Genomic DNA, 15,145 nt, shown 5'->3' on the forward strand with positions numbered 1-15,145 from the left:
GGACAGTGACAAGAGATGCTCCATTTAATGAATACAAGAGAGAAGCCAAGAAGCACCGAGTAGACACTGAATAGGACTAAACTATGTACATAATAGTTTTGCCTTTTTGTTTCATAATAAATTTTCTTTATATAACTCTTTTTTGCTGATTTTTAAAGTGTTTACATAAACAGGACAGGTGAAATATTATCATGTAAAGCAACCATAAACACATGAAAAGACCTAGGTTTACAATTTATGATTAAAACTCTACTATCTACACAATATACATAGACATAAAATGTAAAAACTTAAATATTTTAGAAACAGTAGCCAATCAGTTGTTTTAATTGTCATATTTGAATTCAGCACATCAAAATACATAATAGCACATTTTATCTCTGAAGCAGACGACTTCTCAAAAATTGTAGACTAGTGTAGTTTGCTGTTCTGACATGCAAAGCGACAGAAGATAGATTTCTTAAAGAGATCCAGGCTTTTGGGTTCTTTCTTCTTGGGAGTTGATTTCCTTGACTGTTTTGATCTCTCACTGATGCAACACCACCAGTGAAGATGGAGCCGGGGTATAAAAAAATACTCAAAACCTTTTGACAATACTTGATCTATATGATCAGCATATTTTGAAGTAGCTGAAATGAAGGCAGGATCATCTAAAGAACTTTGCTGACTCCAATATCCCTTCACTAATAGGTAGAGCAACTCTGCTTTGGGATGTTGGTTATAGAATACAAACAGCTGATAGGCTTTTTCTGAACTGTCTCCAATGGAATGTCCAAGGGTATTGTTTTCCCCCATGCACTTCAGTCATTCTAGAAAGGTTTTTAAATCATCAGCTGTCATTAGTGTAGCCTGTGAAAGGGTTTTATTGGGTACCAGAGAACAAAGTGGAAGATCAAAATATTTTCCTGATGAACAGGCATTTCTCAATCATTTAGGATTTGTTGTTCTTCTGATGAACTTAATGAGGAGAGTGATAAGATTCATGAGAACTTGCAACCGGTGACTTGCATATAGATGATACATGTTACAGGGGAACTTGTCCTTGATATTGTGGCCATGAGGGCCAATATGGCCATGGTTGCAGACCATATGGGAAAGGGACATTTGACCAAATCAGAGGAAACCAAGGCAAGTTGTGAGAATTAACCTACTATTGGACCTGAGGATGTTCTTTCCCATATCCCTCCCTAGTCTTGTTTTCTTTCCTTTTTGGTGGAAGACTCTCACAAGACTCTTAAGAGGAATCTGTCTTTTGGATGAGGAAATCTCTAATGCAGGAGCCATAATAGGAGATTGAAGGATGTGTGTGGGACTTGCATCCTTAATTGTACTTTCATGTTGATTCAGAGAACTTTTCATCACACAAACCCTTGCTGCTTTCTGAGGAGGGCATCTGCCTGGCACCAAAACTGGGGTAAATTCCAGGATGATTGACGCTGGTTCTCACCAGGACTCAGGGTCATTCCAGGACACTAAAGGACCTGTTGGTGGTGATGTGATGAAGTGGGAGTTTTCTATAGTAATTTTAGGATTCCCATGTGTACTTTACTGTACTGTGCATTGCTACTCAATGAAGGCAAAAGGGTTAACAACGCTTCTGGAACAGCTCAGGACACAGGAGTTACATGGGTCACCTAGCTGTCTGGATGGAATGGCTAGGTCATTAAAGAAGGGTCTGAAACTTACCCGAATCAACAAAGGATCCAGCAAGACAAGACACCCCCCTGCTTTATCCTCCCCAGTGACTGAACAGTTCACACCTAAAAGCAGGAAACCCTGGCAGTGGGATATGCAAACTGAGCTGGAGAATAAAGGGAGGGAAATTACCTTGTTTTGAAAACACTGTTGCAAATACTTGCTGAGAGCATTGCACCCTGAAGGGGGTAGTACAAGCCTCCCACAGGAGTTTGCTGTTGGGAGCTATGGAGAGGGACAGGGATTGCTGGAGCCAAAGGCCCAATCTTGGAGACCATAAGCCTACCCTGGTGGAACTGTGTAGGTTCTTGGGGCCCAGCCAAAGGCAGTGCTAGCCCCTTGAGCTGCTTAGAGCCTAAGCAATTGCTTAGTTTGCTTATGCCTAGTACTGGCTCTGGGTCCAGCACATTAAAGGGGTCACTCCCAAGAGACTGGTCACCAGCTGGGGCATAGATCAGACCCTGTGGATCTATTGACAGCTATAAAATTGTTAAGCAATATCCATGCTGAGGGTGCTGTTGCTGACCCCCTCCATATTAACAATTCCTCAGTGACTGCAGCTGCTGATGTAGAGTAGGATTTAACTAATGCTGCCAGAGCTGACAAAAGAGATGTTGAGGTAGAGTTTCCTGAGCACGCCTGTACAGCTGAATCTGGTACTAAAATAGAATGAGATGCATCTTTGCCCTTTAGCGCTTTTTGTCAACGATACCATTTGTACTGGCTCCTTGCTATGGTGCAACACGGATGATTCCACTCCAACTTTTTCCTGTAGCAACAACTCCTTTGAAAAGCTCTTCCTTGCGCCTGGCATAGGAGACATGGCTCAGTGCTTGGGGAACTGAATTGGAGTCCGAGCCTATGTCCTTGGACAATAGGGGTCTGTGACTGTCCTGATGGATTGGAGTGTCTCTAGGCTTCCTGATTGTTCCTGAGCTTGGTGTCACATCCCTGGTGACGAGCATTGCAAGGAGGATAAATTAGAAATGAGGAAGTCTCTCTACCAGTGTGACATACCAGAATACAATCTAGACTTTGGGGGGCTGTCTCTCGCTGCCCTTCAACCTTTGATGCCTTACAATGCCTTGCTGTAGTAGCTCCCACCTGGGCTGCTCACAAATAGACTTCTAACATGCAAGCCACACCTTGAGTCTGTGTGTGACTGCAGCCAGCCAGCTACATCCTGGCTCTCACCAGCTTTGGTGATACTGCAAGGTGACCCCCAACATACATCTCTATGAGAAAATCCAAGACTGGGTATGTCTTGAACTGCCCAGCCCTCTTCCGGATAGTACAAGTATATTAAGTCTATTATTCCTTTAAGGGAATAATAATGCTAGTTGATTACTTTAGTTACCCAAACACTTCAATTTAAACACACTGGGTTAGATAAAACCATAAAACTAAGATTTTGAGGGCATAAGAGTCAGAAATGGTTAAGAAAAAAGTACGACTCTTACTAATATCTACTTAAATTATTTTAGTTGCAAAGCAAACTTTCACCCCATGCTCCCAGAGATTACTGACCAAGCTTTCAGGTCAGAACACCTCCCCCAGAGTCCAGTGATGGCTTCCATTTTGTCTTCTCAGGTGCAGAGAATGAGGTGGGCAGAGAGTGGAGGGGAGGGGTCCTTTTGGGTGTTTGTCCCTTATTTTTATAGTTTCAGTTCCTCTCTTGAAAATCACTTCCAGCTGAGACCTAGGAGACCAAGCATATGTGTGGAAGTATAGTCCCTGCTGTCTTTTCCCTCCCACCTGTTTGAACTTCCCTTCTTTTCCCTCCCTATTTGATGACCAGCAAACTGAGTTTTCAAAGGATACCTTACAAGGCATACTTTGTACAAAGATTATAATAGTGTGAAGGGTGGGAAAAAGGGTGTATTCTCTCACAACCAGGTCTCTGTTCAGAGTTTATCAAAGCTGTTACAGATTTTTTCCATGAGGAAAAAGTCAGTCTGGACTGTCTCTCCTTGTGTGTTTTGCTCCTTGATGGACTTGCATATAGCACACTTAGAGATTATGCTCCTCCCCCCAAACAGTCATGGGTGTCAGAGGAATAACCCCCTCACACGAGAGGGCCATGGCTTGAAGCCAGGAGATCTAGGCTCCACCATTAGCTCTGTTCTGTGTTCCTTTCTTCGTATTTCAAATTGTCTTACTGGCAGTAAGACAAATGAAACAGTAACAATTACACTAACTACAAACATTAACTATTAGTCTAATGATTAAGTAACAAAACCAACAGGAAAAAGAAAAATAGACCACAGAGGGGAACACTCTGTTGTTCAAACTCACTGCCCCAGGCATTCAAAGGAACTGGGGTTGGGATTGCTATGCCCTTTATGCCCTCAGGGGAAGAGGGGTGGCAAGGGAATGCTACTGGACAGTACCAGTGAAAGTGTTCCCAACTCCCATGCTGGGGCACACTCCCACATGTGCAGTAACTTGAAGAAGCAGCAGTTAGGCTTCTAGAAACATCTGAGGTTCAATTCTATGTGGCATCAGTACCAATGTCTATGGCTGATTGTTGGGATGTGGCTGATCATTCAGAGGAGCTGTTACTCTGGCTCCATTATTGAATGTAACCAAAAGCTGTGTGGTAGAATTGTCTGTCATGTCTGCTTTGTGAGGAGCAATATATTCGTCTGTAAGTAGTGTATGATATTTGAGTGAAAAACTAGGAGTCAGAATAGTAAACAGGAAAGATCTGGGAGTTATCAGTTGTCAAAGTTCAAGTATGTCCAGGCTTCAAAAAAGAAAAAAATGAACCCTGCCTTTGCTTTGACATGACCAGCCACCCTGCAGTTTAACATTAAAAACTCATCTGTAATACAGAATAAACGTGAAGAGAAACAGGTGGAAAAAAATCTTTTTTTTTTCTTTTTTCCCAGTTAAGCATCTGTCATGGTGGTTCACTCACCAGTATGGCGCCACCTCCTGGCTGTTCTGGGGAATTAGCTCTTTCCAGGTCCCATATCCCCTTCTGCAGTTTGTTGTATACCCTGCCACTTCTCTCCCTCACACTCTGTGATTTAGTGTGCTCTTTCTTTCTGGCCTAGCCCTCTGGCCAAGTCAGTATAGTCCTTACCCCAGAAGAGGAATCAGTCTTTTTGTACAAATTGTCTCTGCAAGTCTTTCCATTTGCTGCCCAGACAGTGAGTGCTACCTCACCAGTGGCTGGTAGGATAACCCAGGACCACCCTTTACTCCATAATCTACCTCTAATCAGCAGCCAAGGTCTGCACCATCTTAAACCTGCTGCCATTTCCCTGAGCCTTTACATACATCAGTTCCCCTAGATTTCCTTCCTTCCTTCCTTCACTCTCTAATGTCCAGAGCATGGCTATAGACTCCTTCACTGCATTCTCCTTCTGCTGCTAGCTTCCTGTCTCTATACTAGCCCCACCTGTTCCTTCTCAGCTGGGCTCCATTATAATTAAGTGGATTATTTTGGCCACCTAATTCCCCTCAGAAGTGGCCTATCCGGTTAATTGGCCCTTCTAGGCCAGTGTCAGGTGAACACCCCATCACAGGGCCATTGGGCAAAACTTCATCACCACAGAGGCTTTGTGAGCTTCTGCACCTGAGCCCTTACAGATCCTAATGCTGATCTGGGACATAAATGAAATCAGAAGGCCACATCTGGCCAAATCTTAATATCCCTCCAATAAACCACCAGTCAGCATTGATGGAACTGAGACTTCACTGGCCATGTTCATGAACCCTCTGCTGATAGAGAACACTCCTCTCTCCCTTACTGTCTATGGATAGCAAGTTAGCTGTCAGATGGCTTGACCGTTCAGAGGAAATATGGGATTTTCAAAGGAGCCTAAGGGAATTCAGCACCCAAATCCCACAAATCAGAAGGAGATGGGAACCTAACTCTCAAGCTCCTGTGAAAATACCAGCTTTCGTGCTTAAAAGCATAAGATTGGGTGGGAGCAGCTCATAGCCTTACCACTGACTTCTGAGATGCTGGACAAGTCACTCTTGTGACCTGTAAATTGAAGAAAGTTTCTCCTTGTCACAGGGCTTTACTTGCTTCCTGAGCAGCAGGACTGAGCAAGTCTCTGGGTCACTTGGTCAAGGGGTTAATTGACACAGTGTCTGCCCTTTCCCCGCAACATGAGCTGCTCACATACCACTTCCAGATTCTGAACTGTTTTGGTGCAGCTCGAGGGAATGTGGTGAAGAGGGGGGTGTCAGAGCAGTGAGGAGAGATGTGGAAGGGGTTGGAGCAGTGCAGGGAATGGGTGGGAACTCTACACCTCTGCTAACCTTCACTGCTGAGGGCTATGCTCTGAGGGGCCAGCAGAACTTGAGACCACAACCCTTATTGAAGTGTAAGGGATCATCCAAACACTGTTTTGAAAACCCGGTTCAGTGACTAAAGCTGTGATGGAAAAACTGGGTTTCCAAAAATGTAACTTTTCTACAATCCTTTAGAGAATAAGGGCTCATCTTCCAAGGGACCTTTGGTTTCTGGGAGCTCAGAAGCACTAACAGAGCAGAACCAGTGGAAGGGGGGCACCTTCCCCTTCTGTGACATATTTGAAGTAGAAGGGAAATGGAATCAGCTGGGCCCTCCCCCCCCCCCCCCCCCGTCCTACAATTACCTCTCTCCATCCCCTTATTCAATATTTCCTCCCATGGCTGCTTAACCAGGGCAAAGGAGGGAGTTTAGGCCCTCCCCTTGCCTCCACTAGTCCTTGATCAAGAGAAGGAACCCAAAACTTCCTTTCCCATGCTGCCTCCAGTAATAGGGAAGGGACACTAGGCATAGCCTTCCCCTTGCTGCTGCTGCTTCTAGGGGAAAAGGGCAGGTCAGCGCAGTTCAGAAGAGCTGTGGGGAAGGAGAAGGGGTTCAGCTGTGTCCTCACTGGCTCCATGTCACTCTGCACTGTTTCTACATTCTCTTCCCCAGCTTCTCAACCCTTGAGGAAGAGGGCTGGGGAGGGAGAGTCAAGCTGCTGGACAGGCACGGAGATGCTGTGGGGGGCAGTGAAGGGGCTGACATACAGCCAGTGATTTCTGTGGCTCAGATAATCACTGTGAAGGAGCCAGAGGCTGTGGAACACAAGGATGCAGATTATTTATTTTTTAACAAGGAAATCAAATTCTCCCCTCCCCTCCCCCCCCAAACTTCGTAACACAGAGTTAAGGTTGTCTGGTGATGCCTGGTGCGCTTCCCAAACGTCAAATTCAGCTACAGTCAAACCTCCACATATCAAGAACTATAGTTAAAGAACACCCCACACCCAAAACACAACTTTAGTTTTTCCTTCAGGTTATACCCTAACATGTCAATAACACATATATTAGCACTCTAGTCTCAAGATGGCACAGAACACTAGGAGCAGAGCACCATAGGGCAAAATCTAACACTACTTTTTTGCTAAGGCAAAACATGGGTTTAGGTTAGGTGTAGCAAACAGTAGCTACCTCCACCTGACACAAACTGATGCAATCTTGCAAAGTGTTATCACCTCTTCACCTTTCCCCTGAAGATTCCTTCTGAGATTGTCTTCACTTTCCCTTCACTGAGCCCTGGGGAACATATGCATACATGCCACCAGATTGGTGACAATCCCTAAAGTCTCCTGTGCCCTGCTACTGAGGGTATGTCTTCACTACCCGCCGTATCGGGGGGTAGCAATCGATTTATCCGGGATCGATATATCGCGTCTCGTTAAGACGCGATATATCGATCCCCGAACGCGCTCACCGTTGACTCCGGAACTCCACCAGAGCGAGCGGCGGTAGCACAGTTGACGGGGGAGCCGCGGCCATCGATCCCGCGCCGTCTGGACCCCAGGTAATTCGATCCAAGATACTTCGACTTCAGCTACGCTATTCGCGTAGCTGAAGTTGCATATCTTGGATCGATTTTCCCCACCACCACCCCAGTGTAGACCAGCCCTGAGACAGACCTCCTCCCTGAAATGAGGCATACTTGTTCCCCTGAGTTACACATGCATCTTTCCTCATATTAGTGAAACCTCTGCCAACCTGTTCCTACTAATCCCACCATTCAATAGCTACTCCTGATACTGCAGCTGGACTGTGTGCAAATAAACACTGTAATTCAAATCTGTGGAAGATGGGACAAACTGGCATATTTTTAGTCATCCAGGGGTACTTATTATGGCATACCCCTTGCTGAAACCTTCCCCGGGGTTAGTGCTAGCTGCAGAGGGCAGAGTGGTGATGTTAACTCTTGGTTTCCTGCTTTGAGTGTAGCTGAACTCACCCAGTGATGCCTCGTGTTCTTCCAGAAAGTTAACACTGTACTCAATAAATTTTGGGGCAGATAATGCCAACAAAGGATAGGCATGCACCCTGAGTGACTGCCCCTACATTACTCCCTTACCAATAAGCACCAGTCAGTCCAGTGAACTTCCTCGGACTTTCCTCTAGATTTTCTTGTGGCCAGGCAACAAGAAAAGAATGAAACTGTAGAATCTGGATTTGATCAAAAGTTGAGAACTATCAGCATATTGAAGACACATTGGACAAAACCACTTCAGTTTCCGGAAGGGGTTGGGGTTTCCACATGCCCTTGGCATAGGAAGGGTGACCAGAAAGAACCCAGTGGGATCCCACATAGCTGAGCTTTTGACAGAAAATGAGCAGGTAGTCTCTGTAGCCTCTTGGGGAGGAAGGAGTAAATGAACCTACTCATAAATGATCCTTCAATACCACCAATCAAAGGCTGCAAGTTTATTAAAATAAGTGTGAATAAATTGCCCTGGGCTATTGTCATGAGTTAATCATCCATGAACGTCCACAGTCTGTTCCTTTTATAAAGGTCTGAAAGCAGAGATCCAGGACATCTGTGCAGTCTAATTGTTCCCAGGCACACCCTCTTAACACTTTACATATTGCACTTTTCTACTACTGCCTTTAACTGCTATCTCCAAGTATTTTACAAAGCACTCTTTGGGAAGGTTATCCATGAACTGCTGTGGAGGTACTCGGATGATTCTTTGGTGGGGTGGGTGGCTGTATCTGTGTAACTTCTAGGCTTTGATCCAGGAACTTTACCCTCAGAATATCCCAGTTCTAAAAATACTCTGCACTGTGACTACTGGTGTCGTTTACTTGACCTGTTGGTGTAAGGAATAATTCAGTCTTGCTTTTTAGTAGCTTCACTTATGTTCTGATGTTAAGAAGTACTTTCCCAAGTAGAGCAGGCCTATTCTGACTCTTTTTCCTTGCAAAACTTGAGCTCTGATTCAGGACAGATCAGTAATTAGAGGTGAGGGTTCAGCAATGCGATAATGGTTGAATGGCCTAATGAAACTTGTATACTGGAGCAGGGGCTTGCAAACTTCACTGCACTGCAACCCCCTTCTGACAACAAAGTTACTATATGACCCAGGGGGTGCGGAGCCCGAGCCCCACTGCCCTGGGTAGGGGTAAAGCTTGGGCTTCAGCCCTGGGTCCCAGCAAATCTAATGCTGGCCCTGGCAACCCCATTTTGGTCCTGACCCAGTTTGAGGGCTGCTGTACTAGAAACTATTGTAAATTTCTGCTAACTAAGGCTCTAAAATAGCAGTTAAATAATAATCCAATGATCCATACAGTAAATATTTAATGAAGAAAGCACATAATTTGCTAAACTATTTTTAACTTATGATAATCAAAATGCCAGCTGTTCAACACCCTATGTGAAATAAATCTGGAGTCTTAATCCAGTTCGTTGTAGATAAGTGTCCACATCACCATTAGGTTTCCTTTGTTGACAGTAATAGCAGAGAGGCCTAGGATTGAATGGGAGGCAGAACTGCCATTTTATTGACAGGGTGGTTCTTCCAGATCAGGAGTGTGGGGTTACGACTGCCTATGCACCTCTCACCAGCACTAAATTGGGTGGGGGGCTGTGAGAGAAAATGTCTCTTTGAATGGAACTCTAAAGCTAGGACTGAAATAGTAAAGCTATTTTGGAAAGTCCGAGAAATTGTAAGTTTAGACGTTTGCAAAAGCTGTCATAAAACTCATCAGTCTTTATGGAACAAAATAAATACCTATCCAGTTAGCAATTGTAAGGTCCTAAACAGGGTTTATTACCTCTGCTATGGCTGCAGTGAGACAATCAATTTGAAGGATGATCCAGGAGCACTTGCTAGGGTCAGAATTTAAACAAATCAACGTTTAGCAGTTCAGCATTTCAGTATGAGTGATGCATGTTCGTTTAAAAATGTTGCACATGCTGATCCATAGAATCTGTGGGCTTTAACAGCAAGACAATTTTTAGAGTTTAAAAATGCTCCATGATTCAGACATCTGATCCAAAGACCTTTTTGCAGTCCATGGGAATCTCTGTATAGACTACACTGGGCTTTGAATCCTTGTAGAAATGAACTCTAATCTCTGTAGCCAGATCCAGAGCTGCTTGTATTGAAACTCTCCTATGCAGCTTTGTTTACATTTGCTGTGAATTGGGGTTTGGCTTTAACAAATAGGCTATTGTATTAATATTAAAATGCATGCAAGAACTATTCTAAGATTTCATAGCTGATTACTTTCATGTGTGTGTCCTGTGCTGGTGTGGAACAATACTGACAGTGGTTGATTAGACTTATCACATTTGTGTGGCCATCTTGAGTGACTTGGCAGAGGTTTAATCTGCAGTACCTGCTAAACTCAGGACAAGGTTGGTCAAACTGGATTAAAGCGGTTATGTCCAGGCTACTGTGTTTAAGAACACTTCGCTCATCTTAAAAGTTGCCCAGTTTTTTTTCAAATTCTGTTGCTGTTCCAGTAACAAACTAAATGTTGGATGAATTTAACCCTATGTATGCTCAATGGAGACTTGCAATAGTGTTAATTTCCAGGATGGATTGATTTAAATCAAGGGAATGTAAAACATCAAGTGGGAAAGCCTTGACTGAAATCAGATTTTAATCAACTTTTTCATTTATACTTGTTGTTGTTTTCTTAAACGGATGCATTCTCAGGGGCTCATATAACCATTAAAATATGTTGATTTACAATTAAATAGAACCTTTTACACTAGATTTGGTACATCGTTTTGTTACTTAGTAGGGTACACTATAACTATATACATTTAGCTCATTATTTTCAGATTCTTAATAAAGTTCATTTTTAGTATGAAACGGATGCAGAATATTTTTTTTATTTACTAGATAACTTTCTGCTCATGATTTGTCATGAAGCATTATGATAGTAACTTGGAATTTAATTACACACGCGGCATATACAACTTATTTTTATTATACAAAACAACCTTAAATGTTTTGGACACATAAATTTCTCTTATCAAAATGTTTCACATTTACAACTAATTATTTAATAAATAGATGGATTAACTGTAGTCACTGAATTAAATTGATTATTTCAGGTCAGCTTGGGAGATTTTTCTCATATGGCTATGTGACTGGAGCTTAAGTTCCTACTCACCTAAGTATCTTGAAAATGAAACAGTCTAAGTTACTTAAGCTGACCTTTTGTGCCAGCTTGACCTCAAAAGTTAGAATCAGGGGAAAATAGTTAAAAATCAAAAGTTTTTTTTGATAGAGGCTCAGGGTTCAGCATATTATTTCATGTTAAATGTTTAAGAGATTGTAAATTTAGGCCTAACGTGTCATGGGATATTCAGATTTCATTTTAAACAGGTTTATTTTTTAAAAGGAAAAAAAACTTAATAATCAAAATCCTTTTTAAAGACAAAAATCTGATTGATTTTTTTTTAAATCCATTTTTATCCACCCTGTTAATTTCTAGTGTCTTCTCCTCCTTCAGCTAAGTACCACAGATGATTACTAAGTATCCTCTTCTAAAGTTCCATCTTGAGCCAATGAGACTCTTAGCCTGTATAAGGGCCACAAGATGTGGCCTTTTTTTTTTTTTTTTTTTTTTTTTTGCTGCTCTTTGCATCTTTACTAGGAAAAAAGATGTGTTTAACTCCAGTTAGCTAAATCAAAGTAAAATCCTAGTGAAGATCAGACCAATGTGTTGGCCACAAGGTTGAGGGGTTTTGTGCTGACTTCCTTCCCCCCCCCCCCCCGATGGGACTATCAGTTAACTTTTACTCCATTATTTTACTCAATAAAATAAATCTTACAGAATAGTAACCTTGTCTCTCTCTAAAATAAAAAATAGTGGCTGTTTAACACATCTCTTCAAACTGTATTTCAGGTACAGGAGTGTTTGTCTATACATGCCACAACATCATCTTGTTTTTTGGGGGGGGGGGGGGGGGGGTTTGAGAAGACCACTCTTCTGGTGTAAGAGTAACCCTAAAGAAACCATGGTATGCACACACTCTTACCACTGTGCAGATGCAAGCATTTCTTTTAAAAAAGGCCAAACAACAAGTTAATGTTCACGTGTTTGTGCTTTTTAGTATTGTTGCAGCTTTTACCTTAGAAAACTACTGTGCATCTTTTCTGACCAGTTTGATGGATAAACCTATTTTGCTTTCATTTTTTGGTCACTACCTAAAAGCCATGTGAGTGACTTGGAAACTCAAAAAAATGAGCAGATGCTCGAGTTTTGAGAACAGCAGAAAGTGTCTGGAACTAAACACTTTCCCCAGTAGTCTGACAAGTCTCAAGCATTGGGTATATTGTGGGGGAAGGGAAGGACGGGAAGGGAGGGGAAGCTTTTTGTGGGTGAGTCACTAAACCTGGAGGTTTCAGGCCTATGTAAATATTTTTGTGGCTGAGTTGTGTTTCTTAAGGAATAAGAGGTTGCCATTTCACAGCCATCTTGGCCAGGCCACCCAGATTAATGAAAATACTGTTTTTCAATGGCTTTTCCTGGATATATGAAACTGCTGTTCTTTCCATCCCCAATGTCCTAGAAACTGATACAGATTAACTATATTGGTTTTTCGCATCTGAGTACCCTTATAAAACTTGATACAAAAGAACCAAGGGTTATGTTGTAAGCAAGACACAAGAAGTAATTCTTCTACCTACTTAGCACTGATAAGGCCTCAACTGGCGTATTGTGTACAGTTCTCACCATCACACTTTGGGAAAGATGTGGACAAATTGGAGAGCAACAAAAATAATTCAATGCCTAGAAAACCTGACCTACCAGGAAATACTGGGGGGGAAATGGGTTTGTTTAGTCTGGAGAAGAGAAGACTGAGGGGGGGACATAGTTTTCAAGTACATAAAAGGTTATTGTAAAGAGGAGGGAGATAAATTTTTTCTCCTTAGCCACAGGACAAGAAGCAATGGGCTTAAATTGCAGCAAGGGAGATTTAGTTTAGACATTAGGAAAAGCTTCCTGTCAGGGTAGTTAAGCACTGGAACAAATTACCTAGGGAGGTTTTGGAATCTGTCATCAGAGGTTTTTAAGAACAGGTTAGACAAACACCTGTCAGGGATGGTCTAGATTGTATTTAGTCCTACCTCAGTGCCGGGGACTGGACTAGATGACCTATCAAAGACCTTTCCAGTCTTACATTTCTATGATGCTTTGTTTTGACTTTTTGAAGTTTGAACTTAAAACTACACTTAAATATGCAATTATGTTTTTATCAGTTGACAGTTGTGCTGCTGGACAGGATAAATAGCTTTAATACTTTGAACTTGCTTAGCTATTCTTTAAAGTGTGGGTGCCTTCAATTAAAAAAAAAAAAGTCCTAAGTACTTACTACAGTAACAGCTTACTGTCCTTGTGGGTATTACCTTTTATTAAGTAAAGGAATTGCAGCAAATACTGCAGTAAAGCAAAATATATGATTGGTAACTTAAAAAAAAAAAATCACAGTGCATGTTGGTACAAAGCCAACACCTGAGTGAAGGGAAGGTGGGAGGAGAGGTAATGTCAATCTTCAAATTACTTCCATCTGTATAACATGTGTGAATGTGTCTCCAACAGAAAATGATCCACAGTCTGTTTCTTATAAACTGTTCTGGTGATATATTCTTGGAGAAGCACTGGAAGAGCGTTGTGAGCCAATCTGTGTGTGATTATTTCTTTGAAGCTCAGGAGAAAGCAGCTGATGTTGAGAATGTTCCCCCTGTCATCTCAACGCCCCACCACTACCTCATCAGCATCTACCGGGAAAAAATCTTCTTTGTGTCTGTCATACAGACAGAACTGCCACCACTCTTTGTAATTGAATTCCTGCACCGAGTAGCAGATACTTTCCAGGTCTGTCGCTGATAAATTCTTTGAATTTTCAGATTGGCCAAGTGTGTCCCTTGCACAAGTTTAAAAAAATAGTAGCAAAACCCTCTCTGTCAATAATCTGATTCCCCTTGTGATCTATGGTCTTTTTTTTTTTTTTTAATCAGAGTTTTGCTTAATAAAGCACGAAGTCACAAAAGGTTTGCTTTGCTTCTTTACTTGTGGATATTAACTTGCAGTAAACATACACATCAAACAGAACAAATACTGACTTACAAAAACTTCCACCTTTTGGTAAGATTGTGTATTGTTCATGTTATACTGACGCATCTGGTGTAATAAAACTGCCCATTACAACTGGAATTTTTGTAATACAGCTTACCATGATGCAGCTTAAAGCTACTTGACAGATGAAACGAATAGCACTGAAGAACCTACATGGTGGTGTATTCAGAGTATTCCCTGAACTGAAAACTGAACAATGACCAGAGACTGTACCCGTACTTGCACTGGACTCTATAATAATCCTGTGATTTAAGACGTGTCCAAAAATGCCCTTGCTAGAATTATTATTAGTTTGTTTTATAAGCAAAATAAACTTTAAAGTGTTTTTAATATGAATAAAAATCCTTTCCCTTTTGTAATCTCTGATTTGTTTAGGATTATTTTGGAGAGTGCTCTGAGACTGCAATTAAGGACAATGTGGTTATTGTGTATGAGCTTCTAGAAGAAATGTTAGACAATGGCTTTCCATTGGCAACGGAATCAAATATCTTAAAAGAGTTGATTAAACCTCCCACGATTCTGCGCTCTGTTGTCAATTCCATCACAGGTATGATTAAAACAGATAACTAGCTTTGAAGTTTTTTAAATAAAATGAATTAACTACTCTTTGGGAAGATCAGTGGTTCAGTCAAGCTGGAAGGGCATATTGAGTGGGGTCCCACAGGGATTGGTCCTGGGTTCAGTTCTGTTCAATATCTTGATCAGTGATTTAGATAATGATATAGAAAGTATACTTATACTTTGTGGATGATACCAAGATGGTGGTGGTTGCAGGTGTTTTGTAGGATGGGATTAAAATTCAAAATGATCTGGACAAAAACTGGAGAAATGGTCTGAAGTAAACAGGATGAAATTCAATAAGGACAAATGCCAAGTACTTCACTTAGGAAGGAACAATCAGTTACACACATACAAAATGAGAAATGACTATCTAGGAGGAAGTACTCTGGAAAGCGATCTGGGGGTCAGAGTGGATCACAAGGTAAATGAGTCAATACCATTGCCACTGTTGCGCAAAAAAAAAAAAAAAAAAAAAAAAAAAAAAAAAAAAAAA

The 15,145-nt window shown here is 41.8% G+C and overlaps 1 protein-coding gene across 2 annotated transcripts in view; it reads left to right on the top strand.

Annotated features, from left to right (window-relative positions):
* Nucleotides 1–15,145, top strand: part of LOC113406895 (AP-3 complex subunit mu-1) — a 46,607-nt gene that overhangs the window by 19,058 nt on the left and 12,404 nt on the right. For both annotated transcript variants that reach the window (XM_026653754.2, XM_026653755.1), the window contains exons 2-3: nucleotides 13,555–13,830; nucleotides 14,467–14,638. In XM_026653754.2, the coding sequence (XP_026509539.1) occupies nucleotides 13,558–13,830; nucleotides 14,467–14,638 (445 nt within the window). In that variant the 5' untranslated portion in view covers nucleotides 13,555–13,557. The remainder of the gene's footprint in view (nucleotides 1–13,554; nucleotides 13,831–14,466; nucleotides 14,639–15,145) is intronic.

Source organism: Terrapene carolina, unplaced genomic scaffold, assembly GCF_002925995.2.
Source record: "Terrapene carolina triunguis isolate 2854851 unplaced genomic scaffold, T_m_triunguis-2.0 Scaffold148, whole genome shotgun sequence".
Classification (NCBI taxonomy): domain Eukaryota; kingdom Metazoa; phylum Chordata; order Testudines; family Emydidae; genus Terrapene; species Terrapene triunguis.